Source organism: Podarcis liolepis (assembly GCF_965112155.1).
Source record: "Podarcis liolepis genome assembly, chromosome: 8".
Classification (NCBI taxonomy): Eukaryota; Metazoa; Chordata; class Lepidosauria; order Squamata; family Lacertidae; genus Podarcis; species Podarcis liolepis.
The window spans coordinates 29834435-29855560 of NC_139560.1; the positions used below are offsets into that span (position 1 = coordinate 29834435).

A 21126-nucleotide genomic window follows, 5' to 3' on the forward strand; every position below is an offset into this window, starting at 1 on the left:
AAAGTATCTTAATATATTGGCACTAGTCTGACACAAGCTATTCTCATAACCTGTGGCCTATAGACATTAACAAATAAGGGGTGGGAAGGAGAGGAAATGTAGCCTTCATTCCCCTGAACTAAATCCAGCACTATATGTCTTCTTGCATTTCTGCAGCAGATTTTAAAAAAAGGCTATCCCTCTGGACCAATTCTATTTCTGTGTATAAAATGAAGCAATATATACATATCCTCAAAAAGAGGTTATGCTGATTTCCTCATGTAAGGGAGCCTAGCATGAGCAGATCTTCAAGCAAAAGTGGTCAAGCAAGTTTAACATTTGTTATTGAATTCAGAGTGCCACCTACAGGCCAGCAAAATACCTCCCATCTTTTTTTTAAAAAAGACATTTCACATGCATCTCTCTCATACATATTAACTTGGTCCAAAGGCCGTTACCATGATGCAGGTGAGTGGTTCTAGAAGTTATAACAATTGTTTCAATCTAGCATTATTATTGGGACGTGGGTGGTGCTGTGGTGTAAACCACTGAGCCTTGAGCTTGCTGATCAGAAGGTTGGTGGTTCGAATCCCCGCAAAGGGGTGAGCTCCCGTTGTTTGGTCCCAGCTCCTGCCAACCTAGCAGTTCAAAAGCACGTCAAAGTGCAAGTAGATAAATAGGTACCGCTCTGGTGGGAAGGTAAATGGCGTTTCCGTGTGCTGCTCTGGTTTTGGTGTTCCGTTCGGCGAGAAGCAACTTAGTCATGCTGGCCACATGACCCGGAAAAACTGTGGACAAAGGTCAGCTCCCTTGGCCAGTAAAGCGAGATGAGCGCTGCAACCCCAGAGTTGTTCCCAACTGGACTTAACTGTCGGGGGTCCTTTACCTTTAGCATTATTATTATTTTGCAGAGATTCTAGTATTTCATTAAAATGAGGAGGGCAGCTTTCCTTCTGAAAGCTTCAGTTGCACTTTGGAGCACAACACAGAAAGGCTCTGTGTCTTTAAGATGGATTTCTAGAGTGTGATTTCCACCAGTCTTACAAGATCTGTCCAGCAGTTCTGTAGACCGCATGTATCTAATGCATCTACACTTAGAAGAAAGTCCCACTGAGTTTACACCCAAGTAGGACTGTATACTTTGACTCTACCTAAAGAAAAGCAACACCTGATCCACTATGATGCAATTCCTAGTTAATAAGACTTCAGCCCCAGCTTGCTTGCTTTGCACCTATCAGGAGAAACAACATTACCAAGCAACTTTTAGCTAGTTTTGGGGTTGTTGTTGTTTTTTAAAAAAATAAAAATAAAGAAGAAATTGGAGACAGAGAGAGAACATGCCAAAATGTGCCATGACTCTATATATAAACTGCAGAAAAATTATTTGCACCAATAGCATTTTAATTTAAAATAATTTTTAAAATCATTTTATCGAAGGATTTCAACAGCTCATGCTTTCTATATCCAAAATCTATATAAATATACTTGTCATAGTGGATGCTGGTCAGGATTCAAAGAGTTGTACACACAAAAGCTTTTTTAGGCTCTCCTGAATGCAGCCCCCTCTCTCTCTACACACACACACACACACACACACACACACACACACACAGCCAAAGGATCATTTACAGCAGAGGGAGCAGGTTTTCGAACTACACAATCTGCTTGTATTTGAACCTGGACATCCACTACCTAGAGCCAGGTACTAAAAATACATATTTACAATAATTTACAGTGGCTCTGAGCTGCTGCTGAGCACAGGATTCGTTTTGAGTACTGTACCAGAATAGACCTCGGCTCACAATTCTTATCCAAGCTGCTTTCACTTAAGCAGTCAAATTTGCTATTATTGAACAACTTAAAACCAGAAATCTTTGCCAAATCTGTTGCAAATCACCCAGAGATCCACCTACCTCCTGATCCATGAAAGAATTATTACTTGATGTTGGGTATGAGTGTCACATTTTCCAGGGTATTACATGATTAAGCATCAGTCATCAGGGTGAAGAAAATATGTGTAACTCATCCCCAATAATGCTGAACCAAAGCATAGGAGTATTAAGCCATATTAATATCACATCCTTTAAAAATAATTTGTGTTTCCATTGGCCAAGCTGGTTGGGACTCAGTCGCACCCTCCCATCAGATGTCAAAGAAATAAACAATTATCTGACTTTTAGAAGACATCTGAAGGCAGCCCTGTTTAGAGACGTTTTTAATATTTGATGAATTGTTGTATTTTAATATTTTGCTGGAAGCCGCCCAGAGTGGCTAAGGAAACCCAGCCAGATGGGTGGGGTATATATTATAACATTATATTATTATTATTATTATTATTATTATTATTATTTTATTAAAACAATATTTGAAGGGGCCAAAGGTTTCCCACCCCTGCTTTACAGCAAGATAGGAAAAACAATTGCCAAGTCAAACACAAATATTTTCAGACAATATATTTATTTGCACCTTCATTATCCAATCATCTGAAACCCAGCTCTGTTTCTCCCAGGTCAAAAAAAATGACCCTGTTTGAAATTTGGTACTTCAAGTTATATAAATTATTCCACTGTAATGTGTTTCATTCAGGCAAAAAGGGAAAAAAGAAACTGAATGAGTGTAAGGAGGACATTTCAAAATCCACAACCTTAAACACCTATTAAGATTCTCCATTTAATAATAGGCATGGCAATATGAAAGGTTCAGTGTTAAAAGAAAGCTAAGTGGGAAGAGGGGAACAGAAGATTCTCGGCCATTCTCTGCCCACTATTCTCCAGCATAAAGTCAGCCCTTTGATTTAGTGGACTGTAACCTCCATGCTAAAACAGTTTGATAAAATCAGTTTTAAGTCGGCTGGTCACATAACCAACCACCCATTATAAACTGGTTTCTCAGCCCACCTGCCTCCCCCCCCCCCCCTCATCAAACATGCTCCACTCAACTACCTTTGTTGGCTAAAATTAACTCCATTTTAGCAATCAAACACACGAAAACTCGGTGGAATTTAGCCACTTATAGCAAGCCAAACTGTATCCAGCATTTTAGACTGCAGAGCTCTTCATGTGTTATGTGCCTATACAAGACCCAAGTTGGCTTTCTATATACAGTGGTACCTCGGGTTAAGTACTTAATTCGTTCCGAAGGTGTGTTCTTAACCTGAAACTGTTCTTAACCTGAAGCACCACTTTAGCTAATGGGGCCTCCCTGCTGCCGCCACGCCGCTGGAGCACGATTTCTGTTCTCATCCTGAAGCAAAGTGCTTAACCCGAGGTACTATTTCTGGGTTAACGGAGTCTGTAACCTGAAGCGTATGTAACTCGAGGTACCACTGTATACGCTTGACAAAGATAGTGTCCTAGTCTTTAAGGTGCCACATCAGTCTTTGACTCTTCCATATAGGACCCCGAGTGAACAAGTAGCTCCATGGAAGGAAACTCCCATAGAAAGCAAAGAAATCCAACAGCACAAAACTCTGGCAGGACTTAGACAAATATTTTCACAACACCCTGTAGGGGTAGATGAATCTGCCAATTTTGGTGTCTCTCAGTTGTTGGTTTGTCAGATTTTAAAATAGGTTCATCATAGTTCCAAATCGGTTTTTGAGATTCTTCTGTTATACATATTTGTGAAGGCAATTTCTCCTAATGTAACACATTTTAATGCAAACTCTCTTAACAGACACATTTATTACACCTTTTGGTTGGAAAACTGCATTGCAAAATTCAGAAAAGTGCAAATATTGAAGGATAAGTGCATTTCGGCTTGTCTGTTGTTTGGGGAGGTGTGCATTAAAATGCAAACGAAATCAAATTTCTCCTTCATCTCTACCTAGTGGGACCAAATGGACCACGTATTCCAACGACTCCAAACTTGTTTGAAACTCTACAGAGGATGTTGCTCTGTATCAGAAACATGCCTGCTCATACCATCCTCTGCAGCAAACAGGGTTTGCAAACTGTACAAGCAAAAGTCAGTATGTATGAAAGAGGAAAAGCAACAGCCTGGGAGAGCTGCATATATCGGCTCTCAGTTTTGAAAGTTTCTATGGAACAGAACCAATTAATTCAAGTAATAAGCATGCATGCCTGTACCTATATACAGAGCTTTCAGAGTCAAAGGATAATACTGTGTAGTAGTAATAGACTACCCCAGTCAATTTTCACCAGTAATTAAAAAAATAATCAGATTTCTTCTGTATGAAAAAAGAAATTCATATGAGGCTGCATCTGAAGAAGGCGGCACACTTCAAGTACAGGTCTTAAGTAATCCTGGCTCTCTTAAAAATACACACACACACATATACATACATGTGTACATATACACATACATACAGACATAAAATCCCACCAGGGACAAATGCCGGACTGTATCAAACACAGCCATGCTCTGTATAAAACAAAACACTGTTCCATAAACTTCTTCCATGGCGTTTCCCATAACTCTGCAGATTGCTGTTAAGAAGCCCATGCCGCAAGCTGCTGCATATCATCTTCATCTTCCACCCTTTTCCTTGAAGATGCTGTAACAAAGAGATGTGCAAGAACTGTTAGAATATAAAGACAAGGTGCAAACATGATGACTCAATGGGAAGTCTTAGCCATAGCCATCATGCACCTGATCCAAATTCTAATTATATCACTTGAAATACAAGACTCATCATCATCATGGAGGATGTCAATTGAAGGTATGCACTAGAACTACTCACAGAGTGCCAGGTAAGACCCAGGTCTTGGGTCTTGAACCTCAGTGCTAAAAAAAACCTGTTCTTTACTTAGTGTATTCTGTCTCAATTCTTCCCGTTCATCCAACCAGAAATCTTGACAATTTCAGGATATATATACTAAAATTTATTTCACCTGTATCATTCTATATCATATATCATTAGCAGATAGCTTAACATAAGAAATAAAAAAGTTTACCAGGATGGGAAGGCAGCGGCGTAGCTGGTACACTTGGTAGTCGAACATTTGCCATTTTATTATTGAGTTCTTCTTGCTCCAGTTCTTCCAGTTCTGCCAACAGCTCATCCTGAAAGTTTTTTTTAAAAAATGGAAGGTTATGTTTTGAGAAACAGGGTCCACTGTCTCAAGAGACTAATAATGGCAGCCATGTAAACAGCCACTCGCCTACTTGCCAGTAGCAAGTAAGTATCTGCTCCAGGCAATCAGGGAGGGAAGCTTTATTAAACTGGAAAATGGGTTGTTGTCATGTCATGATTGGCATAGTCAGAGGTGGGGGAACTCTGCACCAGGGGCCATATCTGGTTTGCCAGTCGTCATTATTTGGTTCACAGGGCCACTGTCTCCATATCTCGTCCAGCTGCTGCACACCTGATGTCATATGTGATAGCAGGTGTGGGGCAGGTGGAGATGCAACTGGACTGGCTGCTCATACAACTGATCCAAGCAGGAAGCATGATTTATGGCCCCACATGTCAGCTGATATACAGTGGTACCTTGGGTCTCAAACATAATCCATTCTGGAAGTCCGTTCGACTTCCAAAACATTCAAAAACCAAAGCGCAGCTTCCGATTGGTCCAGGCACCCCGGAAACAAGAGCCGACAATTGCATCAGACATTTGGCTTTCAAAAAAACATTTGAAAACCGGAACACTTACTTCCGGGTTTTCGGTGTTCGAGAGCAGAAATGTTTGAGTACCAAAGCATTCAAGAACCAAAGTTCCACTGTATGTGGGAAATGGACTAGTATTATTTTTGACTATAGACTTATTTTCAGGACTCTACAATCAATTACAAATCAAAGCACCACACCCGTAAGCACGTACAGAGCCTTTTTTGTAGTAGAGGCTTTGCTTTAGTTGAGATTCCTGCATTGCAGGGGATTGGACTAGATGATTCTCAGGGTCCCTTTCCAACACTACAATTCTGTGATTCAAAGACCATTAAACTTCGCTGGGTGTGTGCATTAACATGTCTCGCATATAGTTCTGAAAATTTTCTTCAGGGAAGTACTGAGTCCAATTTCCCACCATTTAAACTGTTATCTCCTCAGTCAACTGAGAACTGAAGTGCACTTAAAGACAGGTGTTAAGTGCTTGGCAACCAGCCTGACAAGATTTTATCGAGCATAAAATTAAGCAGTGATATTTAGTCTGCTTCTAGTTTATGTCCTTAATTTCATTACCAACCTCATCAAAGTCATCACCAACTTTTCTGGTAAGAGCTTCTGTGATTTCCTGAGCGATGTCTTGCTGTTCAGTGATATCTTGCATCATGTCGTCAATTTTGTCCAAGTCCCTGAAGAGACAAACGTTGATTTAATGAACCTGTATGCCACACATGAACATTTTATAAAGTTACCAGGGTGGGACAGAAAACAGACAAAAACCACAGAAGTATCATGAAGCACCAAAGAACAGCAGAATAAAGAGAAGCAATAAAAAAACAAGCAGAACATCTACAGAATTATAGAACTGTGGAGTTGAAAGGGACTCTGAGGATCATCTAGACCAACCCCCTGCAATGCGGCAATAGATGTTAAAAAGCCCAGGGAAATAACAGGTTCAGCTGGTGCCTAAGAGACTTTGGGTTGGAGTCAGACTTGGCACATCAGAGTTCTATTCACTATGGAGGAAGGGGCAAGATGATTTTTGCCTTTACTCTTTTCCCCTGCAGAGCCTGTTTCCCTCACCACCTCCACACACAAAAATCTCTTCTGAGCTGCTGGAGGACCACCCTGTTCAGCATCAAAGACAGCACAGGATCTCAGTCCCTTTAACTAGCAAAAGGGACACTTTGGACGCAGCCTTCCAGCTTAAGTGTAAGGCAAGCCTCCCTGGTGAGAAAATGCCATAAGGGCTGCCACAACATTGGACCCTCACCCCTAGTCACCACGACCAATTCCAGAACACAGGCAGGTTGATGTGAGGGAAGAGGTTCCTTCTAGAATCCACATCCCAAGCCATGTAGGGCTAAGCACCAGCACTCTGAAGTGTGGTCTGAAACAGATGGTAGCTACCGGAGCTTTTTAAGCACACCTGAGGTGTGTTTGCAATGACCAGTTAGTATCCTAGCCGCTTGTAGCTGGGCAGTTTCCAAAGGCAGCCCCACATACATTACACTGTAGTAGTCTAATACCCCCAGAACATGAACATGTTTTAGAATCATCCCTCCCCACACACAAATAAATTGGCCATAACCTAAAATGGAAAGGAAGGACACCCTTCCAGCTCATCAGTTCAGCACATGCTTTGCACACCAGAATCTCAGCGCAGCACAGACTACAGGGAGCAGCTAATCATGTTAATCTGGACTGCCACGGGGCCTGCAAAAACACCACAGGAGCCAAAAATGCCACACTCAGCCCCTAATGTCTACCCATAAAATCTTGCCACACCTGAGGATCTAACGAAAACAACAGCACAAACCAAAACAAACCCAATGGTAACCTTAACATCGAAGGGCATTTCCAATGGACAGCTGACAGTGTGTTTTCCACTTACATGTTTTCATGCACCTTTTTCATCGCTTGGGCTGCATAGCCCATGTTCTTGAACACTTCTGTGTTAGTGTAGGAATTTTCGAGGGCTTCGCGTTGGAATTCAATGGTGGAAAGGGTCCCATCAATTTGGGTCAACTGTTTCTCGTATCTCTTTTTCCTCTTCAGTGCCTGCAGTGCAGCTGTTGGTGTAACAAGGAGAGGTTGGCAGGAGAGCTTTTCGTGATGCAGCTGCGGGGAACCTGTGGTCCTCCAGAGGCAGCTGGACTGCAACTCCCAGCATACCCTGACCACTAGCTGGGACTGATGGGAGCTGGAGTCCAGCAATGTGTGGGAGGCCACAGGTTCTCCACCCCTGTCCTAATGCAGTGCAAATGGTGCTGCTTCACACCAAATAAAGCAGAGTAGCAGATAAAAATAAAGAAAGGAAGAGGGCTTAGGAATCCATCAGGCCACACACACAAAAAACCCAGGGTCCCCCCATAGCTTTCAAGAGGCAACACAATCTATATGAGGAAAATGAGGCAACAACATTCTAAGATATAAAATATTGTCAAGATAAAAGCAAGATTTTGATATTTCAGAGATAAGATACAAAAAGCCCACACTTGGGATACTTTCTCCTCTACTGCAGAGGCACATTCCAGAGAAAGAAACAACTAATTCCACATTACCAGTAGGGCTTTCTGGCATTCACATCTCGAAATCTGTCTCAATAGAAATTGGTTACAAAGCAAAGGAGGAGGAGGGCAGAAATAAATGGTGTTCAGTTGGGAAAAGTGGGAAAATCCCCTTGGATGAATGCAAGACTTACTTGCATTGTTTGTTTTCTGCTTTGTGAGTGTTTCCGCCCCAAAGCTTTACTTAAATCAGGTATTAGGGTCTCTACAAAAGGGCACAATTTAAGGATTCCAGAGATCATGCAGTTCCTTCCACTCTATTTCTTAGACAAGGTCCCCTGCCCTAAATGGCCCGTCCTTTTATGAAGGATGCAACAGCCACATCAAAACACAAGCAGAGTGGTAGGAATTGGTTCATCAGCTTTGGCAAAGCTAGGTATCAGTAGCCCTATGAAGTCTAGGACGGTGTGTCCGGAATCTGCTTTAACCAGAATCTGCCACAGATGCTGCAAATTCTGTATTTCTAGCATTGCTTCCAGAATGGAACTTGCCAGGACAAATCCATGGAAGTGTGATCAAAATAATTCCAGGGAATAAAACTAATTAGAAAATCTTTAAAATTGGTCCCAGCCCTGCTGCGCCCAATTTATTATCTGCAAAATTACACATTTGGAAAATCAGCAGGGAGACTGAAAGAGGCTACAGCCTAAAAAAAACAATAAAAAACTGGTGAGGGAGGGGGAGCAAATATTTTAGACTGCTTTTTTTCTTTAAAAATGTCTAGGGGTACTCTCATTTTGACTCAAGAAAATCACCATTTTATAGTTCAAATTGGGGAAAATAAACACAGTAAATGGACAAAAGTAGAAAGATTCACAAAATGTTTAGGGTCTGAGTATCCCCAGAAAAAAAGGCACTGATTTTAAAACACCTGCATCTCCACTGATCTGTTCTCTGAAACAAAGTGAAACTCTGAGCAGTATTGTACTTTGAACTTAGTGCCACTCAGGAAACTGGGAGTGTCTCACAGAACAATACAGCTCTGCTGCTGTATTTGTGAAGGAGGCTGGTGAGGAAAAAGATCAGCCTTAATTCATTTCCTTAATGGGATCTAATGACAATGAAATGCTTAGAGATTTCACTGGAATGTGAAGTCAGTGGTGGGGGAGACAAATAACTGCTGCATTCAACCCAGATGAAGTTGTTGAGCAGCAGGTGTGCATAAACAGAACTGGGATTTCTTTGGTTCACTGTGGCCAAAATAAGAGGATTCCATGCTTCAAGAACGACCCAGTTCAACCAGTCCAACAACTGCAGCATGGAATGAGTTCATGCCAGGAAACTCCATAAGAATCTGAACAGCTAGTGCCTTTATAATACAATTTTTTAGGAAGACAGAATCCATTCCCTTTAGCTTTAGCATATGTACAGTCATTTTTACAAATGGGTAAAGGTAAAGGTAAAGGGACCCCTGACCATTAGGTCCAGTTGTGGCCGACTCTGAAGTTGCGGCGCTCATCTCGCTTTATTGGCCGAGGGAGCCAGCGTACAGCTTCCGGGTCATGTGGCCAGCATGACTAAGCCGCATCTGGCAAACCAGAGCAGCGCACGGAAACGCCGTTTACCTTCCTGCCACAGCAGTACCTATTTATCTACTTGCACTTTGACGTGCTTTCGAACTGCTAGGTTGGCAGGAGCAGGGACCGAGCAACAGGAGTTCACCCCGTCGCGGGGATTTGAACCACCGACCTTCTGATCAGCAAGTTCTAGACTCTGTGGTTTAACCCACAGCGCCACCCGCATCCCCCTACAAATGGGTAGATTTATCGAAATAAAAACATATAGTCATAGATATATGTCTTTGGATCATACGAATCTCCTTAAGCCAGTGGGGAACCTGTGGCCCTCCAGATTACAACTCTCTTCATTCTTGACCAACAGCCATGCCGGCTGAGCCGGATAGCAGTTGGAGTCCAACAAGGACTGGACAGCTATAGGTTCCTCATTCCTGCCTCCACAGGCATTTTAAAAACTCATGAAATTCGAAATCCAAAACATCCTAAAACGGAGGCCGCTCCCTTCAGCTTGACCCTGAATTGTATACAGATAAATACCGGTATATGAAACCATTATGCTGTTATACCAAAAAAAAATTCTTCTCAGCCTTCTAAAGACTGTATGGCCCCATCCAGTCAGAAATATATATGCAGTTTCAGAAATGAAAATAAAAAGTAGACATAGGACTGCCAATTGCAGAGGTGTTAAAGACCAACCAACACTCTGGAAAGTCAGAGTCCGAGCATCTGTCTGTCTGCTTTACAACAGTGGATAAGACAGGCTCAAGAATCTGGCTTTGCTTATCAGTATAACCATTTACCGTATTTTTCGCCCTATAGGACGCACTTTTCCCCCTCCAAAAATGAAGGGGAAATGTGTGTGCATCCTATGGGGCGAATGCAGGCTTTCGCTAAAGTCTGGAGAGCAAGAGGGGTCGGTGCGCACCGACCCCTCTTGCTCTCCAGGCTTCAGGAGAGCCCCTTCGCCAGCCCCGCAAACTCGGGGGACAGCGGGAGAGGCGCAGCGCGCCTTTCCCACTGTCCCCCGACTTGGCTAGAAGGCTGGCGGGGGGGGGGGAGAAGCCTGCTCCTTCCCGTCGCCAGCCCCGCAAACTCAGGGGACAGCGGGAGAGGCGCAGCGCGCCTTTCCCGCTGTCCCCCGACTTGGCTAGAAGGCTGGCGGGGGGAGAAGCCTGCTCCTCCCCGTCGCCAACCCCGCAAACTCGGGGGACAGCGGGAGAAGGCTGGCGGAGGGCTTTTTCCAGCCCCGCAAGCTCCCAGAGCGATGCCAAAGCTGCACGCAGCTTCCACATGGCTCTGGGTCCCGTTCTGGGGGCTGGGGGAGGGGGAGGCTCTGCTTTCCCCTCCTCCAGCCCCACAAGCTCCCAGAGTGATGCCAAAGCTGCCAACACCCGAGCTTCCCCAGCCCCGCGCCGGGGGGGGAATAATTTTTTCCCCTTTATTCCCCCCCCCCCCAAATCTAGGTGCGTCCTATGGGCCGGTGCGTCCTATAGGGCGAAAAATACGGTATTTATTAATTGACAAATGCACATTTGTTGTTTGCTGTACAGTCAATATAACCTAACCTGATGGTTTCACAATATTGGAGAGTAACTTACTTCACAGACAAGATATTCTGAAAGACCGGAAAAAGAAGGTTCCCACTCCAAAGATTTCAGAAACAGAAGAAAGCCAGAGAAGAAACAGAGAGTAATCTGAGGAAATAAACATAACATCACAGGTCGCAAGACTATATAGATTTATCTTTAGTTGTTTATTTTTTCTTTAAGAGTGCTGCGATTTTAAAGAGTGACAATTTCAAAATTGCAGTAGTAAGAGAAATACCAAGGGTAGAGTTTGATATTGGATACTTCTCTAATTACAGAAGTATTCATTTGGTACAACAGTTGTATTCAAAAAATAAAATGAAAACTTCCTTTAGAGAAAGAAAATACAGCAAGCGTACAGTCTAGTAAGGCAGAGGCTACAGTTGCAAACACAACACTGTACCCTTCAAACTAAAATGTAGAAGCAAATGGAAATGCAATGAATTCTCCACCAATCATTAAACCACAATTATTTCCACAAAACTCAATGATCATGGTGTAACAATAGGCAGGATTCCAGAAAGTTCTGCTCCCCAGCAGCTATTTGTCAATTTTTTACTAGCTACAGCACACACACACCAGAGGTTCCCCAATCTACTGGAGCAGAAATGAGGGGGTTTATTGGTGTGGGGAGGGTAAGGAGCAAAAGCAACTATGGAAAGAAAAAGTTCTTTCACATGAATAAGGCTCTACTCATGATTTGTTAGTATTTACTTTAATACATTTACAGTAGTACCTCTGGTTACGAACTTAATTTGTTCCAGAGGTCCCTTCTTAACCTGAAACCGTTCTTAACCTGAGGTACCACTTTAGCTAATGGGGCCTCCCACTGCCGCCACACTGCCATCGCACAATTTCTGTTCCCATCCTGGGGCAAAGTTCTTAACCCGAGGTACTACTTCCGGGTTAGCGGAGTCTGTAACCCAAAGTGTTTGTAACCTGAGGTGTTTAAATTTCTATTAACACCCTTCTCATCTGATGATCACAGGTCCATTTACAACATAAAAACCACAGTAAAAAGATAGGAAAAAAGAGATTGTATAAATTTAAACTAAGTTTAATTTTTGTGAATCCAAAGAAGAGTATCAGTACATGATTGTTTTCATTTTTGTCAAATTAAGAGTGTGTATATTATGTACGTTATTTATGAATTTCAATAAAGTTATGTTAAAATAAAAAAACAACAACATAAAAACACAAAAATACATGACATAGTAACAAACAAAAACAATACCCCCTCCCACAAAATATCAACAGGCTTAAACAACATTCATTTTCTTTCTTTCTTTCTTTTTTTAAAGTAACAGGTAAAAATAGTCTGTCAATTCAGTTTACACTTACATGTTGGCAAGGGCTACTTATGAGTGAAGGAAAAACTGATAACTTGGTGTTAGAGCATGTGCTTTGCATCTGGTTCAGTCTCCAGCATCTCCAAGCAGGGCAGGGAAAGACCCTTTGCCTGAAATCTTAGAGAGCAGCTGCCAGTCAGTGCAGACAATACTGAGTTGGGTGGACTGAGTGTCTGACCCAATGTAAGGCAGCTTCCTATGTCTACTTCTGATACAGCCCATCTCATATGAGACAAAATGAAGCAATGCTAGCATGTTCAGTATAAACTTAGGGGAGAAAGTTAACCAATGAAATGAGAAGGTTTCCACCCTCTATAAAGATAATATGTTTTTAAGCAAATCTCACAGAGCTTCCTTTACCACAGTTCCAATAAACTCAATATTTACACTTAAAAGAAGTAGATCAGCTCCATTGCACACCATTTGACAAATATTTATCCTTAGGGCTCTTAACTCATGTGTCAGGACTAGGAGGTGCCGACTTTGTACACCTCATGTGGACTGCCGCTGGATCAGTTCTGGAGTTGATTAATGGCTTAAAGACATTCATACTAAGGGAGAACTGAGTTGTGGCTTAAGGACAACTCTAAGGAACTAAGTCCTGTTTTCTCTTGGCATGAGATTAGAAATTCACACAAAGTTTCCCAGCTGAAGTTATTACACAGGGTAACCTATTGTGTTGCAAGAATAGCAGGAGCAGATCTGAGCCACTCCTGTTCTGAAGAAGGTGCTTTTTTCTTATAAAACTCTCTGGAAGTTACAAAACACTTCTCTCAGTGGCTGAATCTGTCCATTATTGTTTCTCAGTTGTCCAGTCTTAAGTTCAATTCTTCACATTTCCACATCAGTTTGCAATTTTGTTTTTTAAAGGCCTCATGAAAATCCATCAATATTTTAGTACAATTTTCCCCCAATAAGCACATTTTTGTATGCATGTTTGCCTTTTTTACACATTTTTGTAAAGTATTTTTGCTAATGTAATGGTATTTTCACGAATACAGTCATACCTCGGAAATAAAACAGAATCCGTTCGACTTCCAAAACGTTCAGCTTCCAAAAACGTGGCTCCTGATTGGCTGCAGGAAGCTCCTGCAGCCAATCAGAAGCTGCGGAAGCCCAGTTGGACGTTTGGCTTCCAAAAGAATGTTCAAAAACTGGAACACTCACTTCCGGTTTTCGATCATTCGGGAGCCAAAACGTTCGACTCCCAAGGCGTTCAGGAGCTGAGGTATGACTGTATATGCTTTTTAGATAAACTTTCCCCTACTACGCACATTTACATATGCATTACTTGTCTGGAGAAACTGGAGGAAAGTGTGAATTTTGAAGGATGGTTGCATTTGGTTTTGCACATTGTTTCAGAAAGCGTGGATTCGACAGGTTCACTCTTAAATGACAACCAAATTGAATTTCTGGTCCAGAGCAAGACATGCATTGGGCAGGAAGGTAGAGACTGCAGCAGGATCATGGTGCTGGAGGAATGGAGTCAAACTCTTCTCTTCATATCATTTTCCCAGCTATAATCTCACCCTTCCAAAGAAACAACAAAAAATCAGGTATCCATTCAATACGTCGGTATTTTGCCTGACAAAACAAATGAAGCAGCATTTTAATCAGGAAACCAATCAAGAAGAAAGGCTTAATTCCCTTTTCCCCAGGACCATGATGGTCTCACTCTTAAGTCCCCCTCCCCACCAGTGGGCTCCTAATTTGACTTTTACAGACTACAGCAAATCCTGATGATGGATCTCCTGCTTCAAATCGAATGTGGTTCTTATGCACCAATGCATCAAATCTTGAGGAGAACCAATTGTGCATTTTATAATAAGAAATTCGTAAGCTATTGCCTCTTTTTATATTTTGTGGTTTGCAAATGAAGCTTACGAAGCGACTTCCTAGAAGACTGGAACAAAGCGGTATTTGAGATATTTATGGGTGCACGTCAGCCTCGCTATGGTGTTCTTAATAACATGTCGCTAGGCTTGTTCTACAGTAACATGAAACATTTGCATCATTGCCTGACTCTTGCGTTGCCCAACCTCAAGTAACAACAGTCAGGATGGCTAAGTCAAACACATGGAATGCGGATCACCATCATGAGACATGCAAAACGCCACCAGCAGTACATACATTTTAATTCTCTATTACCAGCCCCCCAGGCTTGTTCTTTTAATCCCATACTTCAACTTTACCAACAACTTGCTATGCATCTTCTAGACAAGAGTGTTGCTACATTTTCTGAGCAAATAACAACTAATAACATTTGGTGCAAGGAAAAATATATTGTTGGAAAACATGCCCATTGCTTTATGCAAATGCGATTATTTTCTAATAACCTAAAGGACTTCAAATATCTCAAGGGCTGTCCCATGGAAGATGGAGCAAGCTTGTTTTCTCCTGCTCTGGAGGCTAGGACCCAAACCAATGGATTCAAGCAACAAGAAAGGAGATTCGGACTTAAACAACAGAAAGACCTTTCTGATAGTAAGAGATGTTCGGCAGTAGAACGAACTCCCATGAGAGGTGGTGGACTCTCCTTCCTTGCCTTGGAGGTTGTTAAGCAGAGATTGGATGGCCATCTGTCATGGATGCTTTAGTTGAGATTCCTGCATCGCATGAGGTTGGACTAGTTGACCCTCGGGATCCCATGCAACTCCACAATTCCATCATTCTATGATCTGGATGTCATGGACATCTACCGCATATAGGTTGATATAATTAGTGGCAACAGTCCTTCTAAGCCTGTGCCACTCTATGAAAATTTGTTTTTCTGGATTACTTTATTTATTTAGTAAATAGCCTCAAAAGGGTATCCACGTTTGGGCTTTGTAGCCTCAAGAGGCTATTCAAGTGGCTTACAAAAGATTTACACAATGCAATTATATTCAAAGGGTGAGGACCACTTGTGCTGAATTACTTGTGCAATTGATTTCTGCTTGTACAAAAATCCCCTTGAGCACTTGAGAAGCCTCTGCAGCAGGCTGAGGACAAGCAGGGACTGCAGAGGGAAGGAGGAATGGGAATGAGGAGAGTGGGATTATTGGTTTGTGGCAGTTTTGTTGTTGTTGTTCTTATGTATTTTGTGTTTTTACCTTATATTTTAATGTTGTTAACCGCCCTGAGGTCTATGGATGAAGAGCAGTAAACAAACAAACAAACACATGGAAACCACAATGTCCCCATGATTGCCACATTCGCTGAATACAACAACAATCAAGACACAGAGCTGGAGGCTGCGGAGGCATCAGCTAAGGACCCAGATCACATTCAGAGCTCTGAGCTAACGGCTGGAGATCCAGGGAACTCTGTAATTGAGGGGGGCAGATAGAACTAGCAGGACCAAACCCTGGACCCTCATGGGTGCCTTCCCAGAGGATCCAGATGCCTCCCATTACACCAGTCCAGCAACTAGACCCGTGAAGAGCTTGTCTGAGGTCCAGGGCCAGAGTCTTGTTCTTGGCATGATAGTGTAAGTCTGGCAGGCCTCTGGCTGGGGCCCCCAAACAGCTTAGTCCTCCAAGGCATGGGGCAAGTGTACCCAGCTGCTCCACCACTCTGCACAAACTTCCCAGAGACACAAGGAGGACATCAGTAGGGAGGCTAGGGGATGGAGGAGGAATGGCCGCCGCCAGGCCCAGGCCCTTTAAGCCTTTGAAGTTCTCCATGAGACGGTGGAGCCTAGAGGAAGTAGTCTGTTTTCTCAGAGTTATTTATGGTTCTGCAACTTTTGAGGATAGGGAGGGAGAGGGTGGGTGAGTGGGTGGAACTTGGCCTATTGTACAAGGGTAAAATTCACAGTCGCTGCTCTGCCCCACTTTTGCCTCTGGCCCTGCCCTCTGTTGACATTTGGCTCCCATAAAGGTTTCTCAGAAGGAAATGTGGTCCTAGGTTTCCCACCCCAGCCCTATAGCTAACATTTCAACTCAAAGGTTTTTTTTTTATCTGCAATGTGTTTTTAAGCAGTTTCTCATCACAAAATTATTATCCCCATGTTCCTCTTTCTATTACACATGGAAGCATATTGTGCTTGTGGAAGCATCACACAAAGCCTAATGTGTCAAGGTTTGATAGATTATGTGGAAAGCTGTAGAAAAACCAGTGTTTATAGATTATTGAGTTCTGGAAGACGACTATGTCTGCATAACTTTAAAGGCTGTTCCAACAACAAAACTGCAGGTGCCAACTTTGCCTTTGTTCCCTGGCTCCCTTTCTGTAAGTACAACAAAAGTTTTCTTATCTACAGCTCACACATCAGGGTAAATTTCCTTGACCCACTTCCTAGCTAAAAACCTTTGTGAAATCTCTGCGTTTTTATATTCTTGTTTCACAAAACAACGGTACAGTCAAACATTGCTTTGATATCAGTCTAAATTAAAGCACTCTTGGTCAAGATAAGGCAGCTTATTGGGCGATTGTTATTGTTACTTTTCTTTTACATAATCAAGAATAAATCTTAGGTTTTCAGTGTTGCTTGTATGCTGTCTAAATCCATTCAACTGCCCTTGGCTTTCCTTTGCAATTATACCATGATCTACCAAGCATGCCCACAACATGGTCTTCAAACAATTCTATTGTCACCAGACTATTTCACCACCACAAGCTGCTCTCATTTCATTGATGTTGCAGTACTATACCCATTTACCCATTGTACTCATAGTTTTGAGCAGAAGTGCATAGGATTGCATTGTAAGACTGTGGTCAAAAGAGATATTTGAGAATCAAGGCTTCCCGATAGAATTCACCAGCCGCAAACATCTACAGGCTAACAGTTTCACCCAGGTAACCATAACCAATGGAAGCACATAGCTTTTGTGGTTAGCTTGGAAGATCAGCCTATCTGTGCAAGAGACTGCATTCGCTGACGTGGGTGGCAGCTTTGCAGCTGCCCTTCATCCTCGTCCTCTCCCTCCCTCCTGCCACTGTTGACCTCTAACTCCACATTGGGCAAAAGATTCCTGCATTGCAAGGGGTTAGACTAGACAATCCTTGTGGTACCTTCCGACTCTACAATTCTATGATTCTATGACAACAAATGTTTGGATTGCCTCATGCCAGTTTCTGATGTAGCAATGCTTATTCAGAAATGAAACCCCACAGAGTTCAATGAGGTTAATTCCAAAGAAACTACAATATGTAGTGGCCTGCCCAAGTTCCCTTTATACTGAAGGTTGAAAGGGGAGCACTCTCACAAACCAGAAAGCCATTCTTCCAAAGTACTGTTATATAAATCTCAAACACACCTACATGACTTCATCCAGCTATTTATATTGGCTAGCTAGGGTGGGTCTACAGATGCAGGCAAACGAAACACTGAAATTACTGTGTACAGTTCTAATTCTAACTTAGATTCTAGCCAAACAATGAAGACCAACAACAAATCTAAGAATATACTTCAGCACAGACCACACAATCATCTTCCGTTTATTTTTGTAACAGTTTATGCAGCAACTAAAAAAAAAACCCTAGTTGCACAATACCGTACAATTACGGTAGATACAATAAAAAAGTCACTAATCTGCAATATTTCATACATCTAGAACTACTCATAGTGATGGAATATTTTAGAAACTTAAAACAATTATATATGATAGTCGCAAATGAGCTCTAGAGCCACTGCAATCTTAGCCTTCAGCCCATTTGTATAGGGTGATGTGCAATTCAAAGGATATTTACTCAGAAGGAAGTCCTGCTACATATAATGAATTTTACTCTCTGGCAAGTGTGTTCAGGATTACAGCCCAAATACAGGACTAACAACCCAAAACCTAGAAGTGGTGTGGTCCCTTATACAGTGGTACCTCGGGTTAAGTACTTAATTCGTTCCGAAGGTCTGTGCTTAACCTGAAACTGTTCTTAACCTGAAGCACCACTTTAGCTAATGGGGCCTCCTGCTGCTGCCGCGCCGCCAGAGCATGATTTCTGTTCTCATCCTGAAGCAAAGTTCTTAACCTGAAGCACTATTTCTGGGTTAGCGGAGTCTGTAACCTGAAGCGTATGTAACCTGAAGCGTATGTAACCCGAGGTACCACTGTAATACATATTGCAAGGTATCTTTTTTTGATACAAAAGTATCTTTAAAACAATCTGCTCCTGCGGACTTCTGAAAACTAATTTTAATGATTATTCTTGTTGTATATTTACTTATTAAACGAACAAAGATCAAAGTAACAAACTTTCTAGTGGGTATAAAGTTCACATTGTGATGCAGTGTGATTGGGAAATAAGAGGCTGTATACAAAGATAGCATCATATAGACACAGTTTGGGGGGTCATTAATGTGGAAATGGGTTCTCTATCTAGGAAATGGGTGTGAGAGCAGCATAGGTAGAATTTCTAGGGAGCAAGCATCCTGGCTTGGCAACAGGAAAGGACATCACTTTCGTATAGGAAATAATATGTGTGTACATCCTGCACTCAGTTGTCACGTGGTATGATTGCAAAGAAGAATGGGAAGGAGCTTGTACTGGATACAATCACAGGGAGCAACAGCCAATTATGCCTTCTGAGTCAAAACCTAATGCACTATTTAGTTACTAAGATGCATACCCCACCTTTCAAGGCAAAACAACTCCTCTCCAAGACCGCTTACAAAAACAAAATAAAACAAAGATTTAAATTGCAACATTCCAAAAACCAAGTAATACGCAGTAGCAGCAGCATAGATCAACATAAACAGAAAAATGTAAAAGGCAGATACAAGTGCAAAATTATTTAGCACATTCTAATTTAGAGAGCTATTTTGGATGACAACTCCCATCAGATCCAGGCAGCATGGAAATGGTCAGGAATGACAGGACGTGTAGTCCAGAACTTCAAGAGGGAACCAGGTTGAGGAAGGTTCCTTTAAAGAATGCTATACATTCCAGTAACCCAGCTGAAACTGCCTCTGGTGCAATACACTTTATGACACAGCTGCCTTCTTCGGTCTCTCCACTCCACACACAGCAGAATCGACAATTACATTCCTAAAGAGTGGGAACAGAGAGAACCGCAACCGCCAAAGCGACAATGTTTGGGGCGAAAGCAGCGGGTAGTCCGACGCGAAAGCGTTTGCGCTCTGCACATGTTCAGAGGCGCCGCTTCCTAAAAGCGCCTCCCCCACAAAGTTTGACCAACTTGACCCTGAAATCGTGCCTTTTAAGGCCTGAGCCGGGCCAAAGCTCACCTCGCTTGTCTCGGGTGCCGTGTTTCTTGGCCAGCGCCAGCTCCTTTTGGATCCTCGCCTCCAGATACTCCTGCTTCTTGGTCAGCATCTCCTCGGTCTCCCGCAGCCGGGCTAAAGCCTCCTGCGGGCTCGGGCCCCCTTTGCCTTTCCCCTTGGCGCCTCCTCCGCCCTTGAAAAACTTGTGGATCTTGCTCATCTTCGCCCCGCCGAGGACCAGCCGCCTTTGCCAGGGATACGATCGCGCCTCCTCGACGCCCCCAACTCCCTAGAGCTCTTCCCTAGAAAACAAGCCCAGAGACGCGCCAGAGAAGCGCCAGGAGGGGAAGGAAGTGGCTGCTGTTGCGGCGGCTCCCGAGGCCGACGGCCGAGCCACGTGACCCACACGTACCTGCGACAGGTGTTGCCACCTGGGGAACGTGCGGCGCCCGCGGAGAGGCTCTTCTCAAACGGGAGCCCCAGCAGGAAGAACCAGCCAAGCCGTGGGACAGCCGCTGCACTCTGCACATGCTCGCCAGCGCCCTCGTTCTCATTCCTTCCCTACATTCCTGGGTTGAGCAGTGATTCGTTTGGGGCTTTATCAGGTGTCAAAGATATAAACTATCTGACGTTTAGAAGACATCTGATAGCAGCCTTGTTTAGGGAAGTTTTTAATGAATGATATTTTTATGTATTTTTAATCTTTTGTTGGAAGCAGCCCAGAGTGGCTGGGGAAACCCAACCAGATGGGCGGGGTATAAATAACATTATTATTATTATTATTATTATTAGTGGTACCTCTGGTTGCGAATGGGATCCGTTTCGGAGGCCCATCCGCAACATGAAAAGAGCGCAACCTGAAGCGCCATATGCGCAGGTGCGCGGCTTGCTTTGCTGCTTGTGGCGAAACCCAGAAGTAATCCTTTCCGGTACTTTCGGGTCGCAGCGGGACGTAACCTGAAAGAACGTAACATGAAGCAGATGTAACATGAGGTATGACTGTATTATTATATCAGAGCCAGGTTGAAAACTTGGGAAACCTTAAGACCCTCGTGGTACCTAAATGCAAATACTGTAAGACTATTATTATTAGCCTGGATAGCTGGTTAGAGTGTGGTGCTGATAATGACAAAGTTGTAGGTTCAATCCCCATATGGGACAGCTGCATATTCCTGCACTGCAAGGGGTTGGACTACATGATCCTCAGGGTTCCTCCCAACTCTATGATTCTATGATAAGCTTTCATGGGCTGCCGTCCATCAGAATCGAGGCTGGTCAACGTTACTCGCATTTTACTGATTTTTAGGGTTTGACCCCACCCAACCCCCCAAATTGTTGCATTAGGAAGGATCTGGATTCGGGAACAATCCAGCATGATGGTTTAATATTGCTTTATACGGAATACCTAGTTTTCGCGG

General features: G+C 43.0%; 1 protein-coding gene across 2 annotated transcripts; it reads right to left on the bottom strand.

The window, feature by feature from the left end:
- Nucleotides 1–1377: 1377 nt before the first annotated feature.
- Nucleotides 1378–20302, bottom strand: CHMP4C (charged multivesicular body protein 4C). Of its 2 annotated transcripts, XR_014529216.1 has the most exons (6): nt 19733–20302; nt 7440–7617; nt 6126–6234; nt 4896–5004; nt 3303–4495; nt 2418–3073 (listed from the first exon to the last, which is right to left on the bottom strand). XR_014529216.1 is itself a non-coding variant. In XM_083517455.1 (5 exons), exons 1-5 carry the CDS (start codon nt 19926–19928, stop codon nt 4431–4433), a joined length of 657 nt encoding a protein of 218 aa, XP_083373581.1. In that variant the 5' UTR covers nt 19929–20302; the 3' UTR covers nt 1378–4430. The 2 variants fall into 2 exon arrangements, 1 of the variants encoding a protein (XP_083373581.1); XM_083517455.1 differs by having other exon boundaries at nt 1378–4495.
- Between the last annotated feature and the right edge of the window lie 824 nt (nt 20303–21126).

What these genes read in the sequence shown, in the direction of transcription:
- CHMP4C (XM_083517455.1), bottom strand. Translation starts at nt 19,928, where the DNA reads ATGAGCAAGATCCACAAGTTTTTCAAGGGCGGAGGAGGCGCCAAGGGG. An exon ending in AAAAAGGTGCATGAAAACAT is followed by an intron (nt 6,235 to 7,439) that starts GTAAGTGGAAAA and finishes TTGTCTCTTCAG; the next exon opens with GGACTTGGACAAAATTGACG. An exon ending in GCCGCTGCCTTCCCATCCTG is followed by an intron (nt 4,496 to 4,895) that starts GTAAACTTTTTT and finishes TCTTTGTTACAG; the next exon opens with CATCTTCAAGGAAAAGGGTG.